This window comes from Neomonachus schauinslandi, chromosome 12 (genome assembly GCF_002201575.2).
Source record: "Neomonachus schauinslandi chromosome 12, ASM220157v2, whole genome shotgun sequence".
Taxonomy (NCBI): domain Eukaryota; kingdom Metazoa; phylum Chordata; class Mammalia; order Carnivora; family Phocidae; genus Neomonachus; species Neomonachus schauinslandi.
In genome coordinates, this window is record NC_058414.1 from 55,505,637 (window position 1) to 55,527,983 (window position 22,347).

Sequence of the window (22,347 nt, forward strand, 5' to 3'; positions counted from 1 at the left end):
AAACTAATATGATGTAAATTTTATCTCTTTTTAAAAGTTAGGCACTATAAAGCTGGTAACTGCTGTTACTATTTAGAAAGCTGCAGACAGGACTCAAGGAGAGGCCATTTTCTGTTCCAGCATTTTCCCCAGGTTCTAAAGAGAGAAGACTGTTTTTATAAGAGGGAAAGGTCAACTCAGAAGGGCGGAGGATTGGGCGCCTGGGTGGCTCAGTTGGTTAAGCGACTGCCTTCGGCTCAGGTCATGATCCTGGAGTCCCAGGATCGAGTCCCACATTGGGCTCCCGGCTCAGCAGGGAGCCTGCTTCTCCCTCTGACCCTCCCCCTTCTCATGTGCTCTCTCTCTCTCTCAAATAAATAAAATCTTTTAAAAATATATATATAGGGAAAAAAAGAAGGGCAGAGGATTAGCAGGAACACTATTGGAAGGGCTTTACAATGAAAGAGTTGATCTGACCTCTGCAGTGACCAACATGTAAATGAGATATCAATTCAGAGAGATGCAAGAGGGCATTGTTGGTTCAGAAATTGACTAGATATTTTCAGCGGCACTTAAAGATTCCACTACCCCCAAGCTTCCAGCTCAGAAACAGCAAATCTCATGTTATGGGTCAACTCCCAATGGCTCCCTATGTGCAAGGTTGCAGAGAATTTGAACCTGTGTCCAGGTTTCAAGGAGCAGGGGACTGAGGCATTCATGATGTCAGACATATACTGCATATTTCATATCACTTCTGAACTAGCCTATTGATAGAAATATTTCAATAAGTAATATGGTATGTGAAGAAAAGGCCCTTCACATGCTGGAAAATTCTGGCCAGTGGGTTAGCCCCTGACAGAATGACTGTATTTAAAAACTCTAGTACACTGATGTTAACATCAGGAGGGAAAGGTTCTCTAGTGGTGTTCCACAGGCCTCTATCTTATGTCCTGTCCCAGCCAAAACTTTTATCCATGACTTAGAACAAGAGCATATATTCATCAGCATGTAGAGCTAAGAGAGGGATCCTCTATGATTAATTTTTAAAAAACTGAAGATCTGCTTGGGTTCTGTTCCTCTCTGGTGCTAGGGAGGAACCATGAATGCATCCTGAACTCAACACTTCTAATAATATCACCAGGAAGGGGAGTTGTGGGGAAAAGGATCCTGGGCTGATGGGCCAGGTCTTGCCTTTCCTTGAAGGAACTGAAAGCCTACACAGAGTGGCTACCTTCTGATACCGCAGCCTCTCTGGCATGGTGAATTATGGATGGCAGTGGTAGAGGAGTGGCAGGGCGGGGTCCACTGGTAGTTAGTGATAACTTCATGGCCATGCCCCTACGAGGGCCATCTCAGGATCAGGGTAGAGGCTGTGTTGACTGGGCCCAGCATCCTAGTGCATCAGGATGCTCTCCACAGTCTCCCTGCCCAAATGGCCACAAAGTGGCCAATGAGTTTATAAAGAGGACCAGAAGTACCGGAACACTAGGGGAGAGAACAGTTGCCCAATGAAAGCCACTGCCATGCAGCAGTGTCAAGGCTCAAGTGTGAACCACAGGCTGTGTTTGAGAAGCCTTCCTGTGCTGCTGAGGGTGTGTGCCCGCTGACAGCCCTCCCCGGAGGAGGAGAGAGACATGCTCTCTGAGAGAACAGAGGCGGCTGGTGTCACACGAGTCTGACTTTTCACGGCAATCATAAAAGCTTCCTCAGCCTTCAACTGACCCTCCCTATACTGCTGAAAGGGAGGAAATCACAGGTACCAAATCTTCCACAATAGTAAGCAAAGCAATTTCAGAGCAGCAACAGCATTCCTTTTTCCATACCTGCTAGGGCACTGACCAAGAAGTACGCTGTAGAAAAGAGCTTCTGGTTGCTGAGTGTATCCGCCAGGCCTGGACACCCGCCCTGTACTCCGTACCCCACCAAACATAGGAAAGCCATGACGTCCTGCTGCTGTAGGGGCTTCAGCTCCCCCAGTATTGCCAGTGGGGGCGACAGGCCGCTCACCACATCCTCACACTGCAGGGAGAGGAGAAAAGAGACAGACATAGTAAAGCCAGAGGCCAAGCTGAGCCTCTGCCCCACGACATGCAACCGCTTACCCTTCCACTATCTCACAAGAAAAGCAAAACCCTGCATTCTTTTCTGTTTTGAAATCACTAATCTCTCATAAGGAGAGAGTAAACAGCCTTGCCAGGTACTATTCTCTCAAAGAGAGGGGAGGACAGATGCAGGGAACTATGGATAGAACCTTCCAGGACAAGGCAGGGTCTGTCAGCTTGTACCAGGGACCAGGAATAGGTGACTACATGCAGAACTAAGGAAGGGAACATAAAGCATTGTCCCATCATGGTTCTCCAGCTTTTAACTTAGCACACCAGCCCCCAGCCACATTCCCAGCTGGGCCCAAGGCAGCCTCAGCCATCTACATTGGGCCTGCTGGGAGGTGGGTGGCCCTGCCAGTGAAGGCCACCTCAGCCAGCTCAGGACCACCTAGTGAGCTCGTCTCCATTGTAACCTCCACATCAGATGCATTCATAAACGAGCCCACCAGCCCACACCACCTGAGCAGCTTGCTCCTGCACCTGACAGGGCAGTTGATGTTCTTTCCAAAGGGGACTGGTCTGAGATTTCCCTCTTGGAAGGAGCTATTTTAGGAAGTATATAAATCAGTGGGCTTTTTGAAACATTTGTGTTCTCCCTGGGGCTAGCACACCCTTCTGTGAGCTTCACATCCTCCAGAACACCCCAGATCTCCTGGACTGTTGGGACTATTTCAACAATTGCAGGTTCCATCACTGGTAGCTAAACTCTTTTGGCACAAACCAATTGCAAGAGGGAAAAATAACTGAATGCTCTCTTGGAAACCATTAAGCACCGAATCAGAAAATCAGCGTTCAACAACTCTGAATAATAGAATAACAAAAAAAAAAAAAAACAATAAAACAAAAAGCTATCATACAAATCATCTTAATAGTGCCCCAGCCCCCTTAACAAAGGAGAGTACAAAGTCTGGCAGGTTGGCAGCTGGTGTGTCCTTCACCATTTGTACAAATAACAGTTAAGGAATTCAGCCTTCCCAGAAAATCCTTCTGCTACAAAACAGAAAAATATAAAGGCCTGCTTTTTAACCTATTCTAAATAGAATAAGTTGACTTATTGGACTCTACCACACAGCCCCCTTGTAGTGGGGTGGAATCATGGCCCCTCAAATATATGTTCACCTGGAACTTCAGAGTATGACCTTATTTGGAGTAAGAGTAAGAGTCTGCAGATATAATTGAGGTAAGGATCTCAAGATGAGATGCTCCTAGACTGGAGTGGGCCCCTATATCCAATGGTGAGTGTCCTTTAAGAGAAAAGGGGAGGACACTGACACAGAGGACAGAGGCATGGGGAGACAGAGACTGGAGCAGTGTGGCCACAAGCCAAGGAGCATCAGGAGCCACCAGAAGCTGGAAGAGGCAGGGAAGAGTTCTCCACCCCCCACCCCACCCCCGAGCCTGTGGGGGAAGCAGGGCCCTGCTGACATCTCAGCTCCAGACTTCTGGCCTCCAGAACGAACTCTAAGAGAATAAATTTCTGTTGTTCGAAGCCACAGAGTTTGTAGTAACTTGTTACAACAGCCCTTAGGGAACCAATCTACCCTTCAATTCCTGACATCAGCCACCTTTCTTCGGTTAGAACACTAAGGACCTGGGAGTAAGAAAAAAAGAAGCTTGAAGGTTTAAAGGAGGTGGGGACATTTCAAATACAATCTTATCCCAGCTCACGGCTTTATCGCAAGAGGTCTAGCCTGCCCACATCTCCCGGAAACCCAGGTGGAAACAGTCTCGAGAGGTCTCTGGTCTTACCACTTGCTCCAGGGCCATAAGTGACTCTTCGTCAGACAGGACCGCCTGGAAGACATTGTTCAGTGCTGTCTGCTGCTGTTCCAGCAGCCCCGCAAAGGGATGGAAGTTCCTCTCCAAGAGCAGAGTGGCTGTGAAGGCACAGAGTGCGCCCCGCGTCAGGACCGCCGTGCACGCCTCCAGACGGGGCACTCCCCTGAGCAGGGCCAGTCGTGGACCTCAAGCCAGGCCTCGAGCTGGCTACCGCCCTGTGCGTTTTCAACAACCAGAAACAAGGGGGACGAAAAGAGACAAGCGAGAGGGCTGCCCAGATCTGCTTCTGACTTCACTCTTTTGTTCTGATGACTCACTAAACATTATGTCTATTTTCTGGAAAAGTCTGATCAATTATTTAGACCCCTCTTTAGCATGATTTCTAGAGAAGTAAGTTATCCAGGCTGAATTACTAACCAGTCAGTGCTTTTACAGGGCTCCACGGCCATGGAAATCCAAAGGCCATTATTTTCCATGTTCTTTCTTCTAACACCATGCAGTTTTTTTTATCCTTTAATATTTAATGCTTGCTTCTCAAAGTCTGACACCCTGTTTTCATGGCAAATACAGCCATTCCACTTTTCCCACTCATTATTCTTCACCCATCCTGGAGAACAGGCACACAGGCCCATCTGGCTAGGTTATGCACATCCTCTGCAGGATGCTTGAGGCTTTCTCCTTAAATCTTTTTTTTTTTTTTAAGACACTGAAACACTTCTAGTAAATTAAGCCCAGTGGGGATTTAAAAGCAAGATTTGATAAACCACAGCTTTCATATGCAGGGATGCATACTAATACATAATGTACTACACCTCTGCTGATGGCAAATTCCATCACACAGCTGTCAGCCCCATGGAGAGAACAGGTCACATCAGTCCCTGACATATTCAAAAACTTCCCTATGAACACAGATGGGTCTTTGCCACGTCAGCCTAGAGAGAAGAGCTTTCCTGGTTGGTCTGGAGTCTGAGGGCACAAAGGCCAGGCTGCCCCCCATCCCACTCCTGTTTCACAGGCCCAGCCATCCCATTCCACCCCAGGCTGACTAGAATGGCCAACAGACAGGGTAGACTGGTGGAGAGGAAATTATAAGGAAGCTGCAGCCCACAACCTGTCTCGTCACTTCCCTGTAGCACAGTTCAAGGCTGCGGGGCCGCTCTGCTGTGGTTCTAACCCACAGCAGTGCTGAAACGGCAGCTGGAAGTCACACCCAATCATCCATCTCAAGGAAGCAGAGAATGGGGACGCCCCATCTTAAGATTGGGCCTTCCTTGCCATTTCTTCCAACACTGGCACTTTTGCTACAGAAACAGAAGCATCTTCTGGTTTGGGACTCACCAAAGCCCCATAGGTAAGAATCTTCTTATCCTCCCAGCCAGACCATATTCTGAGCTGCTCCTAGCTCTTTTTACCAAGCTCTTTCCTGATTGTGTGTTTCACCTTTTCCTTGCCTGTTTTCCTCTCCTGACATATACTGCGCTCCCCCACCCCCCCATACCACCACGAGAAAAGCCAATTTTTTAAAACACAACATGCTACGGAGAATAAAAGGAGCTGCTGCAGGCACGTCCCAGGTACTCCCCTCCTCCTCACCGGATGCCATGGCACTGCAGTGCTTCAAGCCATGTGGACAGAGAGCCCCCAAGAGAGCATTTCAAAATGCTGACAAAGCCTTGCCTGTGTTGGCAGTGAAGGCTGGAATATCACGAAACAGATGCAAATTTGGGGTTCCCTCTCTTTGTTGCTGACTAGCTATTTTTAGTGCAAGCCTATGGTTAAAATGAAAGAAAATGCCCTCTCAGTCCTCAGTCTTCCACCCCTTCCTCAAAACATGGCACCTAAGACCTGAGGTTCCCTAAGATCCCACTGAGGTGCATCCTGCTGAGTGGACTACGTCCAACTTGGAGGCACTGTCCTCTCTGTTCTCCATTAAGTCTCTAAGGAGTCCTTGATCATGAAGGCCAGCCACATCACCTCTTGCAGCGCAGTGCAAGTAGCCATCAGCTCACCACACCCCACCCTGCTGGCAATACCTTGTTTTAAAACACTCAATGGCCAATCCAGGGCAGATGGTCCCTGCCCAGCATCTGGCATGTCCCCAGATGCAAACTCTTGAAAGGGCAGAGGGTCCATGAAGACAGAACCACTTCTCTCGAGCTCAAAGCCACCATGCTTCCCTTGTAGGAGGCAGAATTCTGTAATGTGGGAGAAAAGGACAAGCCAGGCACAGGGTTAGCCGGGCCTTGTTAGCACACATCAGACCCAGCTTTACCTAATGGGGAAGGGGGGTAGAGGACACATGCACTCTGATCCCATAAACCCACTTCCTACACGTTAGGCTATTTGATGAAAACTCAGCCTCTTCCTATGGTTACAGGAGAAATGGCTGTTCTCGTCTCCAGTGTGTCCTCTCTGAAGAGTTAGGAAGCAGTCTTTCAAACGGAAGTATTTCCTTAGCCTAATTTGAACAGTTAAATAACAAAATTCAACTAAGTAAATTTTAAAGTGACACCATTTGGGGCCTGTGGTTTTGTTCTTAACAAAACCAAATCTTACACAACTCATCATGTATGAAACAAAAAATTTAAATGTGATTAATAAATTTGATTTGATTGAACTGATAATATTAAAGTATTATAATATATTTAAGTATACAAGTGGTATGTAGTTGAATTTTTAAAGTCTTAACTTTTCATTAGTAAATCAAATAATACAGAATAAAAAATGAACTTCTGCAATTGTATGAATGAATCTTACAAACACGTTGAGTGGGAGAAAACAGACAAATGAATACATTCTTCATGAATCTATATGAAGGCAAAACTAGTCTTTTTAAAACAGCTTATCTGTTTAGATATACTGACATATTTATAGACAGAACAATATGTCTAGGATTTGTTTCAAAATAATTGAGTAGGGTGGAGTGAGGTGGTAAAGTTACAGATGAAACATGAATCACCCTAGTTATTAAAGCTGGATGGCAGGTACATAGGAGTTCATTGTATTATTATCTCTACTTTTGAACATGTATGAAATTTTCCATAATAAAGTTTTTTTAAATAAAAAATGTTTCCTTAAATACTTCCATAGTTAAGAACCCAACTAAGGTAACAGCTATTATGTAATAATAATGTCCTTAATAAGCCAAAACAGTAAGTGAACTTGTGAATTAGGGTTCTTTTTAAAAAGCTTCTAATTGGGGCGCCTGGGTGGCTCAGTCATCAAGTGTCTGCCTTCGGCTCAGGTCATGATCCCAGGGTCCTGGGATGGAGCCCCGCATCGGGCTCCCTGCTTGGCAGGAAGCCTGCCTCTCCCTCTCCCTCTGTTTGTGTTCCCTCTCTCGCTGTCTCTCTCTCTGTCAAATAAATAAAATCTTAAAAAAATAATAATAAAATGCTTCTAACTAATAATTTGTGTAGTTAAGCACAGGCTATGGAATAAAAATGTGGAAGGCATGAGGATTAGCACATATTTTTATTTGTGAGCACAAATGATATAAAAGATCAAATAGCTGTCTAAAGACGAAGGAAGGGCGCCTAGGTGGCTCAGTTGGTTAAGCGACTGCCTTCGGCTCAGGTCATGATCCTGGAGTCCCGGGATCGAGTCCCGCATCGGACTCCCTGCTCGGCGGGGAGTCTGCTTCTCCCTCTGACCCTCCTCCCTCTCATGCTCTCTGTCTCTCATTCTCTCTCTCTCAAATAAATAAATAAAATCTTAAAAAAAAAAAAAAAGACGAAGGAAATAGTCCATTTACTCACTCATGACCCACGCTCACTGGGCATCCAGAACAGCCCTGGCTCACTTTGCCCTTTGCACCAGGGACTGAGGCAGATGAGTGTGAACCAGCCCTCAGTTGATAACTTTGCTCTAGGACAGCCACCGTGACAATTAACATCGTCTCAAATCCTGCCAAGAGCTGGGCAGGGCCGCCAACTGGTATTTTAGGAATCCCTGGCACCAGCTCCACTCTTGCCCATACACATGCATGGGCCCCTGAGGACGCTGCCAATTCTGTCATTCTCTTCAGTGTCAGGCACTGTGCTAGGAGCCAGTGACACAAAGTGACTACAGTCCAGGCCTCGACAAGTATGTTACGAGTGGGGACAGAGGTAACATAGGTGGTGTGGGAGGAGGTAGACAGGTCCCTGAAGCCAGAGCGAGAACTAGAAAACGTTTCTTGGATGAAGCAGTGTCTAAGGAACCCCCTAAAGTTTCGGTAGGAATTAGGCAAAGAGGCAGAGAGCACGCAGGCCATCATGGAACTCAGGGATAAGAGGTGACAGGACTGTCCCCAGGCGGGGTTAACTGGCGACAGCTGCAGCAGCTGGAGGTTAGGAGGAAGGCCGGACAAATCCTGGGGCTGGGTCACAACGCACCTGAAGTGCCGACTTTCTCTTGGGACAAAGGGAGTCTCAGAAGGGTGTTTAAGCAGATGTGTGAAGTGACCAAATTTTTATTTTTAAAGAATCACATCAGCTATACTGCTAGGATGGAACAGATGGGGAAAGGTTCAGAGAAGCAGGCGAGCCAATTAAGAGTGTGCAGCGGGACCCAGTAGGGAGATGCTTTCAGGGCCAATGGACCAGCCGAGAAGGGCACAGGCCCAGGCAGGGTGGGGAGCACAGGCTCCTGTCCACAGGACATCCGATCAGAAGGACACGCTGGAAGGACGCTGGCGTAATGCCTGATTATACAAAGCACACGGCGAAAGTGCAAGACCATAAAGTGATGTTTCTGATTGGCTGTAAGAAGGAGCTGTTGGTGAAGGAAGGGGTCATGGCTGAGAGAATCTCTGGGTGAGGACAGGCCGCACAGGTGCCTCCGCCAAGGGACACAGGGAGTCAGCCTCTGCTTAAACTTTCAGAGGACAAACAGGATTGTTGTCACGTGTATTCCCTCCCAGAAGGTGGGAGGAGACACTGGGCAGCCTCTGAAGGGCCCTTCTGGCCCCTGCAGGTCTGTTTATGAAGCCAGATCAGAACATTCTGTGGCAAGAGCAACAGAAAACACAGAAGGGAAAATGGGAAAAAAGCAGAACTGGCTTAAGAATCAGGCAGTGAGTCACATGCAATGTCAGCCTGGCCACCAGGCTGCACAGGCATGACAGTCAGCAGTAGGAAAGAGCAATGGAGCGGGGCTTCCTAGGCCAGGGCATGGGAAGGGAGCCAGAAGAACCTCCAGAATTCCCCCCTGGGCACCTCTTCTCCACAGCACAAAGAGGAATTTATTTTCAAAGACAGCAGAAGCCAGCCAAGATAAAAGGCTTGAAATTGAAATGCAAACAGGAGCCACACCACACCAGGCTATGTCTTTCCAACCCCGTCTGAGAAAAGAGAGGCTCCCCATGGGAGTGACAGGTGCCCCCGACAGGGCTGCAAGCAGAGCAGGACGTGGCCACCTCCTCGGAGAGACAGGGAGGGGTTCCCCGCAGGGGCCACAGCCTTGAGTGGCAGCCCCAGGCTGGTCCCCAGCCACCAAAGGTCCTCAGAGCACTCCTGGGCAGCCTCGGGCGCAGGCCACGCTTTCAAGAGGCTTATAAAAGTGTGGACAGGGCGCCTGGGTGGCTCAGTTGGTTGGGCGACTGCCTTCGGCTCAGGTCATGATCCTGGAGTCCCTGGATCGAGTCCCGCATCGGGCTCCCTGCTCGGCAGGGAGTCTGCTTCTCCCTCTGACCCTCCCCCCTCTCATGTGCTTGCTCTCTCTCATTCTCTCTCTCTCTCAAATAAATAAATAAAAATCTTTAAAAAAAAAAAAAAGTGTGGACAGCATAACCAGGCCTAAACATCTTAGTCTGGAGTCATGTACATGCATGTGGTAACATGCTGATAACAAAAACAGGAGGGACAACTGAATCCTCTTAATAATCCTCTTAATAATCCTCACAGAAGTCTTCCAAAGAGCCAGAATAAAATAATGCCGACGACACAAATTTGGAACCGTGGCCTAAAGCCTGTAGGTCATGATTCTTGATATTCCTGGCATTTCATGTGCCCCTGACCAACCTCTCCAGACCAGCTTCTTCAAACTGACAGCCTCACTCTTCGTCACCTCCATGAAAGGCAGGCTGCTCCACGTGGGAAAAGAAAGAGGGAGTCTCTGCCACGGCATCCCATGCCTCACATGGCCCAGGAGCTTGTGACTGTCCCGTGGGGACGGTCCACGTTCTGAGCATCTGTAGTTGTGGCTCTATGGCATGGTGACCCCATGTAGGCCAAGTGCACACAAAAGGCTGACTCATTTAAAACCTTCTCATTATGGAAAAGGTGAAATGGCACAAGAATAGAGCAGTATAATGAACCTCCTCCACATACCCACTGACCAGCACCGATGTCCTCCCAACTCAGCCCACCTGCCCCCCGTGTCCCGGGACACCCCCACGCTTCCCCTCTCTTTCCTCTAATACCCAGAGCGGAAGGCAGCACTCACCGAACTGGCCGTCCAGTTTCACATACAACTCGATGACGCCATAGGCGAGGGCGGTGGGAGCGGGGATCTCCAGCACCACGTTGGTGTCCTTGACGATGTTCCCATCCTCCTTTGCGGACACCTGTGAGTGAGAGTACATGATGCCACCTGTGTGCTCAGCCTCCCCCAGGCTTCTCTCTGCCTCCCCACCGCGGTCGGCCTAGGGCCTTGAACACGAGGGGCATTAGGCAAATGCCCAAAGGATGGAGTAGAAAAGAGAAGCCGGCCGGCAGACGTAAGGATTTTATCCTTGTGGGCCTCATGATGTAGTGCACACATTGGGAAGTCAATGAGCAAACTTCAGTGGGGACACAAAAGCGGGATTCCAGAGTGTGGGCAACAGTGAGGCTAGGTCTATGGCACTGAATACAGAAGATAAATAGGGTAACTTCTCACTTCCCTCACAAAGGATCAGGGTAACCACTTCAACATCCCGGACAATGATGAAAATCCAAACAATGTCAAAGCCGGACTGGAAGAACTTAGCTAAGAGCAAGGAGCCCCCAAAAGGACATCATTCCAGACTCTTGTCGACAGCACATTGTGTGTTAAACAAATTCGGTGGGGGGGGGGGGGCGGAGGGAGGAGAGGTAAGGGTGAGAGGAGGATTGCCAGGAAATGCCAAGCAGTCAGGCCCCATAGGTCTCTCCTTCCAACACTGTTACAAATATGACCCTTTCCCATGACGGCCTAGGGAGAAGATCGTTGCCTAAACGCTGGAGATCAGAGACTCCTTTTAGCAACTTGATCCCGGTCGGTGTGAGGACAGCCAGCCTCCTGATTCCCAGGCAGGCGCCAGGCCTGCGGTGGGGAGTCCACCACGGGCAGAAACACCAGCAGGGCCAGCCAAGCTGTCTCCTGTCAGGCACCTTCCTCATCACTGCCCCAGGGAGAGTCCAGCTGCAGACCGGACCTCTGTCTCCACTTCCTTCCAAATACAACTTTCCTGGGTCCTCTAGCAAAAGCCAAAAGGCACCCCAGGAAGCAAATGTCTAAGAATAGGACATCAGGCACCATGGCAAGCTGTGGAGGAAACAGTCTGGGGTTGGTAGCCTCTTGTTCCACGGAAGTTGAGTACTGGCTCAGGGATCAGCGTGATAAGACTGTCTCTATTTTAATCCAGAAGCTTCTGTTTGTGTGTATATAGACACAAACACTGCTCTTTACCTTCCCGCACTCAGTCCACAAAGGATTCGAGGCAGTTGATCTCAAAGTAATCATTCGGAGACCCCTGGCTCCGAGGGGCTCTGGCGGAGACCTGTGCACGGACGCGGTCAGAACTCCTCTGACCCATTTTCTCCGGGGAAGCACATGACCAAGCCTGCGTGGCCCTTCTGAGGGCCCTGTAGCCCTGACCTCGGGTCTGCTTCGGGAAAGGGTCCAACCAGGGATGGTCCAGCGAGAGCCAACCCTGCGCACCTCTCCCCCGGGGTGGCAGCGGGCGAGCCGAGAGCCGCACGGCCGGGACAGCGCCCACCTGAGGGGCCGCTACCCCCAGGGAAGGCGGCACCCACGGCTTTCCGCAATTCTGAACTTCGAACGAGCAGTGAGCCAAGCCAGACGACCCCGAACGTTTCAGGTACATGAGCCAATAAATTATTTCTCGTTCAAGCCAATTTGAGGTGGATTTCTATTGGCTCACTACAGAAGAGTCCGGACAAATGAAGACACCCCCAAAGAGGCCCCTGCCCCCTGCCTCGAGGACGGGGACCAGAGAGGCCACCGGGCCCGCGCGCCTGCGCGCACCTGCACCGTCTTGGTCTGGATCCCCACCACGCCGCCGCACCTCTCCTCGATCTGAACGCGCTCCGATATCACACACGGCTGTGTCGTCACTATCTTCTGTGTCAGGACACACAGGACCTCATTCTTCCTCTCCAGCACCTGCTGCAGCATGGGGTCCCTCAGATTTATCGCTCTGGAAAAGAAAACTGGCCGTAAGCGGCCTAGTGCCTCAGGGGACATTGAGCAGCATGGATTTTCTCCCCTCCCGCGGCTGAATAAACAGGTAGCCACCAGCATTGTTCATTTCCTGGCAATGACAGAGGGGGCAGTTCTCCCAGAAAGACATAAATCACACTTCCCAAGGCCACCCAGCACTTCCAGGCATCCAGAGAAAGGCTGCTGGGAGGAAAGGGCACCCCCTATCACACAGCAACCCAAAGGGTTGGGGGGCCTTGCACCCCGGGAGTGGGCTTGGTCATCTCATCACGGGAACGTGGGATTACTGTGGGGGGACGCTGACCAGTGGCTTCTCAAAGAGGAGAAAGGCACAAGCTTAACATACAAGTAGAAGGAAGAACCCAGAGTAGAATTAGAAAGGAACTTCCTAACCTCTCTGTCTGGGAAGGACGCATAATCTCTAAGAAGGACTTTAATGTCATTTTACAGATGCCGACGCTGAAGCCAGATAGACATGGCCTGCCCGGGGTCCCCCAGCAGGGACTTGGGGCTCCTGGGTGGCTACCCTGGAGAATTTCAAACACGAGCTAAATTTCCATCTACAGGAGAGGATTAGAAGTAAACAAATAACCCCTGTGGACCCCTCTGACGCTATCTGTCTACAGAACGGACAGGGAAAGAACCTAATTAGAATTGGTGTTGGCACAAGAACAACTGTAGTGTTCCTCTTGAGGTTTTGGGTTTTTTTTTTTTTAAGATTTTATTTATTTGAGAGAGAGAGTGGGTGAGGAACAGAGGGAGAGGGACAAGCAGACTCCATGCTCGGTGCATAGCCTGACCCGGGACTTGATCTCATGACCCTGAGATCATGACCCGAGCCAAAATCAGGAGTTGGGTACTCAACTGACTGAGCCACCCAGACACCTCCCCGCTCTTGATCTTTTTAAATAGACCAAGGCTAGTTACCTTAAAAAACTCAGCAGCACCTCTAACCACACACAGTGGAGGGCCACCCCCGACCTGGGACAAACACAGATTTGCCAGGGTTCAGAAAGTATCCCCAGAACAGGAGTGAGTAGTCGTAAGGTCCTGTCTCTGTGTGAAAAGCTGCCAGGTGTAAACTCCATCAATAGACAGACAAAATGATGAGACATTATTCAACCATAAGAAGGAATAATGTTCTGATGCATGCTACCTCATGAGCCAACCCTGAAGACGGTATGCTAAGTCAAATAAGCCAGGCAAAAAGGACAAATATTGGATGATTCTACTTATATGAAATACATAGACTAGGCAAATTCATAATGACAGAGTAGATTCAAGAAGGGGCTGGGGGGGTATTGGAGGAATGAGTTCTTGCTTGATGGCTAGACAGTTTCTGTTTGGGGGTGACAAAAAAGTTCTAGAAATAGATGGTGGTGATGGTTGCAAGAAAGCGTGAATGTACTTAGTGCCACTGAACTTACACTTAAAAGTGGTTAAAATGACAGATTTTATGTTATATATTTTTATTACAATTTAAAAAAATAGACACATGAATAACTGTTCAATCTCAGTTGTGTTCAAAGAAATGCAAATTATAGCAATGTTTCACACATATTAAATAAGTAATATGGGGCACCTGGCTGGCTCAGTCAGAGGACCATGAGACTCTTGACCATGGGGTCATGAGATTGAGCCCCACCTTGGGTATAGAGTTACTAAATAAATAAATAAATAAATCATGGGTTTATAAAAATAAATCGACAAAAACAATTTTTAAAAAGCTGTCCAGACACCCATTTCCAGGAAGGCATAGGAAACAGGGGCTTGGAGCTTGCCCACTGGGTTTCAAATCCCAGATCTGCCCTCCAGCTGGGTGAATCACTCCACCTCTGCACTTTGCCTTTCTTGTGGATAAACGGATGGTAACAATGCTCTCCTCATGGGGCTGTTGTAGAGTCTAGATGAAATGACATGCAGTGAGCACAGAGCTAAATGCCACACAAACTCCAGCAGGCTCCAGCTACCTTCTGGCGTTCTTTACTGAGGTCCCATATAGCCATATAAACTCCACTGGGTGTACCTGATGGGAATTATGAGTCATTTAATTGGGTTGGAGGCACTTTTTCACTCACTTGCTTGGAAACCTTCAATGACATGTGAACTAGGCCCTTCTGATGCTGAAGGCAATTTCAGCTTCTAGTAGATTCTTAAAAATCGCCTGCTTCGATTATAGTTCAGGTACTGACTGCAGCCCACATGAACACACACATCAGAAGGAGCAACTCCAATGCTAAATTATTTGCAAAGAAAAAATTTGGCCTCCGTTGCTTAAAACACTGACCTCCCTCCAGAGCCCCCATGCCAAACACCAGAAGGAGGAGGGTAAAAAGTCAACTGCAGGAATCTAACTTTCTTTTGCATCTGCCGGCAGGCCAGCCCTGAGACATGCCCCTGTGAGGCCTAGTGGCTCACCACACACCGGGAACAGAAGCTTGGCAGGCCACGGTCCCCCTCTAAGGCTATGACTCCGGTGACCGGGGAGGAGACAGTAAACACGGGTAAGACCCATGCAGGCCGACTCAGAAATTCTCCACTGGGCTACAGAAGCAGGGCTGTGAGGGCAGCCACTCCCCACCCAGGTGGCTGGGATTCTGCTTCCCAGAACAATGCGGCCACCTTTGGGAAGCCGGACACCAGACAAACCTAGTCATCTTCAGTTAGGAGAGGAGCCCTGTGTAGACAGAGGGGAAGCTAATTATGGGGAGAAAGGGATTGTTCATTTGACTTTTTGCAAAGCAACCTCAGAGGGATTTTTTCTCACCCCCTTCTCCTAGTGAACACCACCAGGCCCCAAGCAGTGCCAAGATGCAGAGCAGTCCGTGGGAGCCAGAACCTGGCCGTGGCCCTCCTCAGAACAGAAGTCTCTGTGCGCTGGGACTACCCTGGGGCCACCAAGGAAGGAAACCACCATATTTCAGTGTCATTCATTTACATTTATAATCCTGCATATTTCACGTACGCATTTAAAGAAGTCTATGGGTTCTTTCAGACTGCTACAGGGGTTCAAGGGAAAAAAAGTTTAAAACCCTAATTTAGGGGTTTCATAAATGAGGAACAAGGAGGCCCAGGAAGGTTGAAGACAGTAACCTTTTTTAAATTTTATTTATTTATTTGACAGAGAGATTGAGAGAGAGAGAGGGAACACAAGCAGGGGGAGCAGCAGGCAGAGGGACAGGGAGAAGCAGGCTCCCCGCTGAGCAGGGAGCCCAGTGCAGGGCTTGATCCCAGGACTCCGGGATCATGACCTGAGCCGAAGGCAGACGCTTAACCAACTGAGCCACCCAGGCGCCCGAAGACAGTAACCTTTCTTAAAGCCCCACCCAGCCACGGCAGACCCACCGCGGCTGTCTTGCTCCTCTGGCGGAGGGCACTGTCTGGCTGTACCAGGAATGTGACCTTCACCTGTAGTGAAATCTTGTACTACTAGGTCCATTCCCACATATAAATATCTTGCCTGTCTAGCTAGACCCATGGCTGGGGCTGGAAGTGGGGATTATGCCCAAGCCCTCCAGGAATCCTCTTCAGAATCTCTCTGCCTGCCCGTCCTCCCTGACCCCATTGCCTGATGGCTGCAGCCATGTGCCCTTAGAAAATCTTCCCCACACTGTCCTGATTAGTTCCACCTCCCTGGGCCCTGTTAAGAGCAACTGAACAACACGGACAGAATGTCTTCAGAAAGAGACAGAAGACACTATTCACAGTAGTTACCTCTTGAGCAGGGAACTAGATAGCTAGAAGATCAGAGGAGGAGACTCTTTACCTTTTCTCTTTTGATTGTTGACATTTAAACCATGTGAACGTATCGATTATTCAAAAAAATTTATTTTTAGAAGCACGTGGGTGTCTCAGTCAGTTAAGCGTCTGCCTTTAGCTCAGGTCATGCTCCCCACCTTGGGCTCCCTTTTTCAAATAAATAAAATCTTTTAATAAAATTTATTATTAAAAAAAGACCTCTGGACAAACCGTAAGCTCCTGGAGGATGGAGAACCCTGCTCCTTTTATTGGTCTCTATGTCTGTACTTTCCACCTAGGCGATGGATAAATGAATAACTTATTATATAAATTCTAAAAGGCATGGTTGGAATAAATCTCCCTCCCCTACCAGGACTAAATCAAGAAGAAATAGAAAATCTGAACACACCTATTACAAGTAAGGAGATTGAATCAGTATTAAAAACCTCCCAACAAACAAAAGCCCAGGACCAGACTGCTTCCATGGTGAACTCCACCAAATATTCAAAAAACAATTAATTAATCCTTCTCAAAAATGCTTCCAAAAAAATAGAAGAGGAGGTGATGCTTCCAAACTCCTTTTATGAGACCAGCATTACCCTGATGATACAAAAACCAGACAAGGAGGCCACAAAAAAAGTGAGTTATAGGCCAATATCCCTGATTAACGCAGACACAAAATCCTCAACAAAATATAAGCAAGTCAAATTCAACAATGTATTAAAAGGAGAATATACCATGATCAAGTGGGATTTACTCCAGGGATTCAAGGCTGGTTCAACATCTGCAAATCAATCAGTATGCTCTACGATATTAATAAAATGAAGGATAAAAATCATATGACCATCTCAATAGATGCAGAAAAAGCAGAAAAGTCAACATCCATTTATGATAAAAACTCTCAACAAAGTAGGTATAGAGGGAACATACCTCAGTATAATAAGGCCACGTATAGCAAGCCCACAGCTAACATCATACTCAACAGTGAAAATGTGAAAGGTTTTCCTCTAAGATCAGAACAAGACAAGGATGCCCACTCTCACCACTTTTATTCAACATAGTATTGGAAGTCCTAGCTGGACTTCGACAAGAAAAGGAGATAAGGGGCACCTGGGTGGCTCAGTTGGTTAAGCGTCTGCCTTCGGCTCAGGTCATGATCCCAGGGTCCTGGGATAGAGTCCCACATCTGGCTCCCTGCTCAGCCAGGAGCCTGCTTCTCCCTCTCCTCCCCACTTTCTCTCTGTCACAATCTCTGTCACTATCTGTCTCTCTCCCTCAAATAAATAAATAAAATCTCTTAAAAGACTTTTTTTAAAAAAGAAAAGGAAATAAAACCTTCCAAATCAGGGAAGAAAAACTGTCACTATTTGCATATGACATATTACATATAGGAAACCCTAAACACTCCACGAAAAAACTGTTAGAATAAACAAATTCAGTAAAGTTGCAGGACACAAAAGCAATATATAAAAATCTGTTGCATTTCTTTATATTAGTAACAAATAATCAAAAGAGAAATTAAGAAAGCAATACCATTTATAATTATGCAAAAAGAATAAAATACCTAGGAATAAATTTACCCAAGGAGCTGAAAGACCTGTACACTGAGAACTATAGGATACTGATGAAAGAAAATGAAGACACAAATAAATGGAAAGATAGTCTTTGCTCGTGGATTGGAATAACTAATATTGTTAAAATGTCCATATGGCCCGAAACAATCTATAGCTTCAATGTAATCCTATCAAAATCCCAATGGCATTCTTCACAGAGCTAGAACAAACAATCCTAAAATTTGTAGGGAACCACAGAAGACCCTGAATAGTCAAAGCAATCTTGAGAAAGAACAACAAAGTTAGAGTCATCATACTCTCTTATTTCAAACTGTATTACAAAGCTATGGAATCAAAACAGTATGGTCTTGGCATAAGAACATACCCATACATCATTGGAACAGAATACAGAGCCCAGAAATAAACCCACGCGCATATGGTGAGTTAGTTTATGACAAAGCAGCCAAGGACATACAATGGAGAAAGTACTGTCTCAATAAATAGTGTTGGGAAAACTTAACAACCACATGCAAAAGAACAAAACTGAACCACTATCTTACACCATCCACAAAAATTGACTCAAAGTGGGTTAAAGACTTGAATGTTACACCTGAAACCATAAAACTCCTAGAAGAAAGCAATTGGGTGATAAATTCCTTAACATTGGTCTTGGCAATGATTTTTTTAATCTGACCCCAAAAGCAAAAAAATTCCTTAACATTGGTCTTGGCAATGATTTTTTTAATCTGACCCCAAAAGCAAAAGCAACAAAAGTAAAAACAAACAAGTGGGACCAATCACTAAACCACTTCTGCACAGCAAAGGAAACCATCAATAAAATGAAAAGACAACCTACTGAATGGGAGAAGACATTTACAAACCATATATCTGATAAGGGGTTAATATCCAAAATATATAAGGAACTCATAAAACTCAACAGCAGAAAAACAATCCAATTAAAAAATGGGCAGAGGATCTGAATAGACATTTTTCCAAAGAAGATATACTGATGGCCAATGGGTACGTGCAAAGGTGCTCGACATCACTCATCATCAGGGAAATGCAAATCAAAACCACAATGAGATATCACCTCATACCTGTTAGAATGGCTACTTTCAAAAAGACAAGAAATAACAAATGGTGGTGAGGATGTGAAGAGAACCTGTGTACTGTTGGTGGGAATGTAAATTGGTGCAGCCACTATGAAAAAAAATCACATGGAGATCTCTCAAAAATTTAAAAATAGAACCACCATATGATCCAGCAATTCCATTTCTGAGTATTTATCTAAAGAAAACAAAAACACTTACTTGAGAAGATATACCCACCCCCAATTCAGTGCAGCATCACTTACAACAGCCAAGATTTAGAAATAACCTAAGTGTTCACCAATGAACGAATGGATAAAGAAAATGTGGTATATACATACAGTGGAATTTTATTCAGCCATAAAAAAGAATTAAATCATGCCATTGGCGACAACATGGATGGACCTTAAGGATATTGTGCTAAGTGAAATAAGTCAGACTTAGAAAGACAAATACAGTAGATCTCGTATATGGAATTCAGAAAAACAAACAAAAAACAGAACTCATAGATACAGAGAACAGATTGGTGGTTGCCAAAGGTGAGGGTTGGGGGTGGCTAAAATGGGTGAAGTGGGTCAAAGGGTACAAAATTCCAGTTATAAGTAAGTCATGAGGATGTAATATACAGCATGGTGACTACAGTTAATAATACTGTACAGCGGGTGCCTGGGTGGCTCAGTCGTTAAGCGACTGCCTTCAGCTCAGGTCATGATCCCAGGGTCCTGGGATCGAGCCCCATGTTGGGCTCCCTGCTCCGCGGGAAGCCTGCTTCTCCCTCTCCCACGCCCCCTGCTTGTGTTCCTGCTCTCGTTATCTGTCAAATAAATAAATAAAATATATTTTTTAAAATAAAATTTTTTAAAAAGTACTATACAGCAGCTCCCTTTTATGTGTGGTCTCAATTACCCATGGTCAACCATGGTCTGGAAGCAGATGACCCTCCTTTTGATGAATCATCAGGTCAATAAGAGCCTTACACTACATCACAGTACCTACATCATTTACCTCACCTCACCTCATCACATAGGCATTTTATAATCTCACATCATCATCATCATTATCAGAAGGATGAGTATGGTACATAAGATATTTTGAGAGAGAGAGACCAAATTCACATAACTTTTATTATAGTACACTGTTAGAATTGTTCTACTTTATTATTATTCTTATTAATTTCTTACTAGGCTTAATTTGGAAGTTAAACTTTATCTTAAGTTTAACTTAAACTTATCTTATTAAGATAAACTTATCTTAATCTTATAACTTAACTTTATAAAGTTAAACTTTATCTATATATGAAAAAAATGTATTATGCACAGGGTTAGGTATTATCCATGGTTTCAAGCATCCACTGGGGTCTTGGAACATATCCCCCATGGGAAGGGGGGACTACTATATTGCATATTTGGAAGTTGCTAGAAGAATAAATCTTAAAATTCTCATCACGAGAAAGTAAAATATTTGTAATTACATATGGTGACAGATGTTATATATTACAGTGATCATTTAGCAATGTATACAAATACTGAATCATTACATTGTACAGCTGAAACTAATATAATGTGATGTGTCAATTATACCTCAATTAAAAAAAAATGATCCCTTCCCCAGACCGGCCAGGAATCAATGTCCACAGGAGGAAGGAGGCAGAAGCTCTCCCCTAAGAAAATGAACAGCCAGATGTTCTTTGTCCTCTTCACACATATTTTTAAGGACAGCCCAAGGTGCTTTTCTCTTCTTGGGGGACAACAATATGAAAGCAAGAACAGAAGACCACCAAGATGCAGACATCATATAATCAATCTGAAAGGGTTAGACCTAAGGCACACACCTGGAGGTGAGTGAAGGTGGTAACACTGAATGGGGAGAAGAGTGCCCGTTCCTCACCCTCACTCAGTGCACTTGTTGGACATCCTCCCTCTTGCTCCCGTTCTCCTGTGGGATCATCCTCCTTCTTTCTAAAGATTTATTTATTTTATTTGACAGAGCGAGCGAGAGAGAACCCGCATAAGCTGGGGAGGGGCAGAGGGGGAGAGAAAGAGAATCTCAAGCAGGCTCCATACTCCGCACAGAGCCCAACGCGGGGCTGGATCCCAAGATGCTGAGATCATGACCTGAACCAAAACCAAAAGTTGGAAGTTCAACCAACTGAGCCATCCAGGCGCCCCAAAGATTTTATTTATTTATTTGTTTGTTTGTTTGTTTGTTTGTTTATGAGAGAGGGAGAGCATGTGTGCAAGCCGGGGAGGGGCAGAGGGAGAGAGAGAATCTGAAGCAGGCTCCATGCTGAGCACAGAGGCCCCCGCAGGGCTGGATCTCAGGACCCCGAGATCATGACCTGAACCGAAATTAAGAGTCAGACGCTCAATGACTGAGCCCCCAGGCACCACAGGATCATCCTGCTCCCATGTACCTGGCCGCTCCGTGGGCCGCAAACCCCTGCAGTGCTTCTGGAGCTGGTCCCCAGCTTTATCTCCCACGCGCCAGGTTGCTACCTTCTGAGCCTCGGTCTGCATACCTGGAAACCAAGAACTGGCTATGGGGCTTCTGTTTAGTGAGGCCTTACACATGGGGGCCATACAGTCCGCACTTCCTTTCATCCACTACTGGCAGGGAGAATGCTGCCCAGGCTGGTCAAAGACATGCCCACAACTTTCAGGGGGCTTCGTGAGGTGAGCCCTCAGCCAGGAGGCGGACCCTCAAAGCCGTTAAGAAATGGCCTTACAGACACCCAATGGGTCGGGGAGCCCAGGGAAGGAACAGGCGGGGAAGGTGGGAGGGGAGTGAGGCTCCGAGCCGGCGCAGCGGCTGGGGACCAGGGCAGCCAGCAGGAAGACAGGCTCCTCTCCTAAGGCACCTAATAGTTCCCCAGCCCAGCCCCAATGAAGCTGCCTCCTCTCCCAGGCTGAAGCTTTACCTTGAATTCTATCTCGAAGGCTTTGAAAGCCAAAATGCAAATTCAGAGAGAAGAAATCCAGAGAAGGCTTTTACAACTCTAATAATATCCAAAAGAAGGAGGGAAGCAGCTTTCTTTTCTAAAGCACAAATGCAGTCCCCAGGATCCCTCCTACAGAGACGAGGGGAAGGCATGCTTTCTCATGCAGACCACTCCCCCAAAACTCATTCATTCAACTCCACAAACAGCTCAGTCCTATTATGACCCAGGCACTGGGCTAGACGCTGGTGATTGCTCAGCAAACAAGACCAAGGCAGTCACTGTTGCCACAATCCCCCTGTGTAACGGCCCTTGATAATAACAGACCCTACAGGAATAGGGTTTCCGATGGCATTCTCATAAGGCCCTCAAAAAGCAGGCGACATCACGAGAGTAGGAAACCTCAGCTTTTATCCACTCTGCTAAAGAGAAATGATAAAACTACAAGGGCCCCGGGGTTCCTAGTTTTGGGGTGGAAAACCAGTTGCATCTCGAGTATCCCATCGGATGAACCCATTAGCAAGGGCTGCCCACCTGTAGGGAAAAGGATTCCAAGGCTGAGTCTAGGCCAGGCCCAAGGCAGTGAGGAGCAAGAAAGCCACGACTGATTGGCAACGTCTGCAGAGGCCTGAGAAGGCAATGGAGACTGCCTCTCACCCCCCACCCCCGCCCCGAGGTTACAGACGCACCTGAATCACACGGCACGTTAGTGACACAGCCAAAATCAGGACACACAGCTGCTTTTTTTTTTTTTTTAAGATTTT

General features: G+C 46.9%; 1 protein-coding gene across 1 annotated transcript in view; it reads right to left on the reverse strand.

Moving 5' to 3' along the window:
• The window catches only part of GSDME (gasdermin E), a 61,090-nt gene that overhangs the window by 19,283 nt on the left and 19,460 nt on the right, over positions 1–22,347 (reverse strand). Inside the window, 5 exon segments of the mRNA XM_021689668.1 lie at positions 1,803–1,998; positions 3,834–3,961; positions 5,897–6,058; positions 10,290–10,410; positions 12,075–12,244. Of these exon segments, the coding sequence (XP_021545343.1) occupies positions 1,803–1,998; positions 3,834–3,961; positions 5,897–6,058; positions 10,290–10,410; positions 12,075–12,244 (777 nt within the window).